General features: G+C 32.0%; 2 protein-coding genes across 2 annotated transcripts in view; both read right to left on the bottom strand.

The window, feature by feature from the left end:
- LOC105625167 (nitric oxide synthase, salivary gland-like) overlaps positions 1 to 2,790 on the bottom strand; it is a gene marked incomplete at its 3' end in the record, with an annotated part of 10,806 nt that extends 8,016 nt beyond the window's left edge. The window contains exon 1 of the mRNA XM_012206508.1: positions 2,762 to 2,790. Within this exon, the coding sequence (XP_012061898.1) occupies positions 2,762 to 2,790 (29 nt within the window). The remainder of the gene's footprint in view (positions 1 to 2,761) is intronic.
- On the bottom strand, positions 52 to 2,436 carry LOC105625166 (glycerol kinase-like). The gene is made up of 8 exons (XM_012206506.1): positions 2,394 to 2,436; positions 1,846 to 2,069; positions 1,551 to 1,757; positions 1,116 to 1,230; positions 723 to 972; positions 430 to 635; positions 233 to 364; positions 52 to 137 (listed from the first exon to the last, which is right to left on the bottom strand). Exons 1-8 carry the CDS (start codon positions 2,434 to 2,436, stop codon positions 52 to 54), a joined length of 1,263 nt encoding a protein of 420 aa, XP_012061896.1.
- Positions 2,791 to 3,445: the final 655 nt, after the last annotated feature.

A 3,445-nucleotide genomic window follows, 5' to 3' on the forward strand; every position in this document is an offset into this window, starting at 1 on the left:
CATACATATCCATTCCATATCCGGTATAAAATTATATACACATATACAATTTTAATTATTTATTAGAGTTGTAGAACAATCCCATTTCATAGATCTTTCAACAGCCATTTTCCACTTAGAATATCGAAGATCTCTCTCTAAAATAAAAACGAAAATATATATTATTAAGTCTTATTTTTTTTAATTTTATATTATTACACTGGCATATACAAAATACGAAATATATATTTACCATCATCACCAATCTGAGGTGAAAATTTGGTTACTTGAGATGCATCCACTTCATTTATATCAATTAAACCTGCACCAATACCAGCTAGAATAGCGGCACCTAATGCTGTTGTTTCAACCATGTTTGGTCTCACTATTTATAATAACATAATTAATTTAAAAAATTATAAGAAGTTTCCTATGACATTGTTTACTTACCAACAGTTATTCCAATTAAATCTGCCTGTAATTGCATTAACAAGTCGTTTACAGTCATACCACCATCGACTTGTAAAGTTGTCAGGTTCGTACCTGAATCTTTCACCATTGCTTCTAGTATGTCTCTCGTTTGAAAGCAAACTGCTTCTAATGCTGCTCGTATAATATGATATTGTTCCGTATCCTCAGTAATACCACAGATCACTCTATTAAATTGTATAAATAATATGAAGATGTTCGATTAAAAAGAAGACAATTTTACATCAATAGAAGAAAATAGGAAAGTGTAATACCCGCGCGCATCCTGTTGCCAATAAGGTGCGTACAATCCCGAAAAAGCCGGTACGAAATACACATCACCAGAACATCTTACACGCTCTGCCATATCTTGTGTTTGCATGATGTTACTGATAAGTTGCATATTATCTCGCAACCAGGATAAAGCAGCTCCAGCAACAGCGACAGATCCCTCTAATGCATAAACAGGTGGGGATCGCGCAATTTTGTAAGCGACCGTAGTTATCAATCCTTGTGTTGAGTCGACTTTCTACAAAAAAACATTTTTATATGTCTATCTTTAATTACATAAACTTCATTTGACGAAAAAAAAATTATATATTCTACAATATGTAAATATTTTATATTTTGGAGAAATTTTAATTTTTTACATTACATGTCTGTTATACATACTGTATTTCCGGTGTTGTAAAGTAAAAAGCATCCTGTGCCATACGTAGCTTTTGCTTGACCAGATTTCAAACATAACTGGCCAAGAAGAGCTCCTTGCTGATCTCCAACACACTGTAGAAAAAAAATTATATGTATAAGCAATTTGCTTTTTTTACTTTCTCTCAAAAGTATTAAAAATTATATAATCTTGTTAAATTTATCATAAAACACTCTATGATGCTTTGATAATATAATTTCAATTTTAAAGCGAATGAGCTTCAAAAATTGTGAAAATAATAATTACAACTGTAAATTACTACATTAGCAAAAATCATTTTTATCTAGAAAAGTTTCTGACATTTCTATTAGAAGGAAAAAGAATTCAATAAGAGAAATTATTTAATGTTTAAATAAATAATACACAAATATATCTCTCCTAGATATATACTTACACCTGCTATGGGTATGCCTGTGAGAACTTCAGGGTTTGAAATAGAACTATAAATCTCTGCACTAGATCGTATTTCAGGAAGAATGTGTTGTGGAATACCAAAGAAACGACATAATAAAGGATCCCATTTCAGTGTATCAATATTCATCAGCATCGTGCGAGATGCATTCGATACATCCGTAACATGCAATTGGCCCTTTGTAAGATGCTGAATATAAAAAACATTTAACAATGAGATAATGACAAAATTTTTCTACCTTTGCTTTTTACGAATGCAATTTAATAAATTTATTTACCCAAATGAGCCATGTATCAATTGTTCCAAAAGCACACTTCTGTGCATCTATTGCTTGTTTCACACGTGGAACATTATCTATCAACCAGCGTATCTTGAGAGCGCTAAAATAGGGAGACATTGGTAAGCCACATAATGGTTTCAAGTAATTCTTATTTCTTGTTTTATTAGGGACATTATCCAATACATCTTCTAGAGTTGTAGTTGTTCTCATATCATGCCATACTGTAAAGTTAGTAAATTTTAACTCTTTATATAAAGCCCAGAGTTCTCTATATAAAAATCTACATTAGGGATCGGTTTTGGTCAATTCTACTAATCAGCAAATGCGATTGATCAGTGAATTAACGGCCGATTAAGTTAACTGGCGAATTGATAAAACCGGCCCTAAACTTTTAGTAATTATTTAAGTAGTTAACTTAATTCCTGCTGTTTTCATCTCCAAAATTGATTTGTTTCAAAGAGGAGATAAATGAATACCTTAATCAAAGTAATTTCCTCTATTTTCTATTATTCTTTTCCATCTCTCTGGCAACAGGGCAATCCCACAACGATAAAACGCGGTGTTTTTCAAGACAATCCATTCATCCATTTTTGGATTCCTTCGTAATTGGAGAAGTATGTGTCCGTAAGCACATGTTTGCATCAATTGGAAAAGATGGCAATCAATTGGTAATCCAATGATGTCAAATCTGGAGAGTACGTTGGATGCATAAGGACTCACTATTCAAGTTCTAAAAATTTGTTTCATGCTTTTCACAACATGCAGTCGAGCATTATCATGCAAAAAAACTTGACTGTGCATCGATTGTTAGCTATGGATAGTCTTTTTTTCATCAACTCGTCACTCGTTCTTTATCAAGAAATGTTCTTTACTCACGTCAAAATCACTATTTCAAAAGCATTTAAAACCAAACTCTACATATTCTTTCCAATGGAGTTTCATCACTACACTTCAGATAATAAATGATGCGTTGCGATTTTCTTGAGCTTAAAGTAGTGAAGAAGCAAATGTCGGAAAAACAGCTTATTGCAGTTCATTTTCAATCGATTGGAAAATATCTTTGATGTCGAGAAATTTAATCTGTGAGGATTGAATCACTTTCAGCAATATCTACACTACAAAAGACATGCGACTTCACGGTCGAAATTGAAATTCATTAGCGTTGAATCCGGCATTCTCTAATAGCAAGCGGCAGGAATTAAGTTTAACTACCTAATAGAATATCTCCCCCTCCCCTACCTAAAATCTTAATAAAAATACTCGATGTGATTTTACTCAAAACGAAAGAATCTGACAAAAAAAAATGCGAAGTTAGCATGAATTGAGTTATTAAGCATTAAAGTTGGAGACCAAATAATCTAAATATCTGTCATCTTGATTCAATGGGTGCATTCAATATAGCACTATGTATACGTTCTGTTTTAATTACACAAATTCACAGCTTTAAAAATAAATTCTCTGCTTCACAAACACAAATTCACTGCTTTGAAAACACAAATTCACTGCTTTAAATACAAATTTATTGCATCATGAATTCACTGCTAATGCAAAGAATTTGTGTGTTTAAAACAATGAATTTTTGTTTTTAAAGCAGTGA

This window comes from Atta cephalotes, assembly GCF_000143395.1.
Source record: "Atta cephalotes unplaced genomic scaffold scaffold00185, whole genome shotgun sequence".
In the NCBI taxonomy this organism is placed as follows: Eukaryota; Metazoa; Arthropoda; class Insecta; order Hymenoptera; family Formicidae; genus Atta; species Atta cephalotes.

Coding starts and splice junctions, on each gene's coding strand:
- LOC105625166 (XM_012206506.1), bottom strand. CDS start 2,436: ATGGATGAATGGATTGTCTTGAAAAACACCGCGTTTTATCGTT. Junction 2,070..2,393: donor AAACACCGCGTTTTATCGTT/GTGGGATTGCCC, acceptor CTAACTTTACAG/TATGGCATGATATGAGAACA. Junction 636..722: donor TGGCAACAGGATGCGCGCGG/GTATTACACTTT, acceptor ACAATTTAATAG/AGTGATCTGTGGTATTACTG.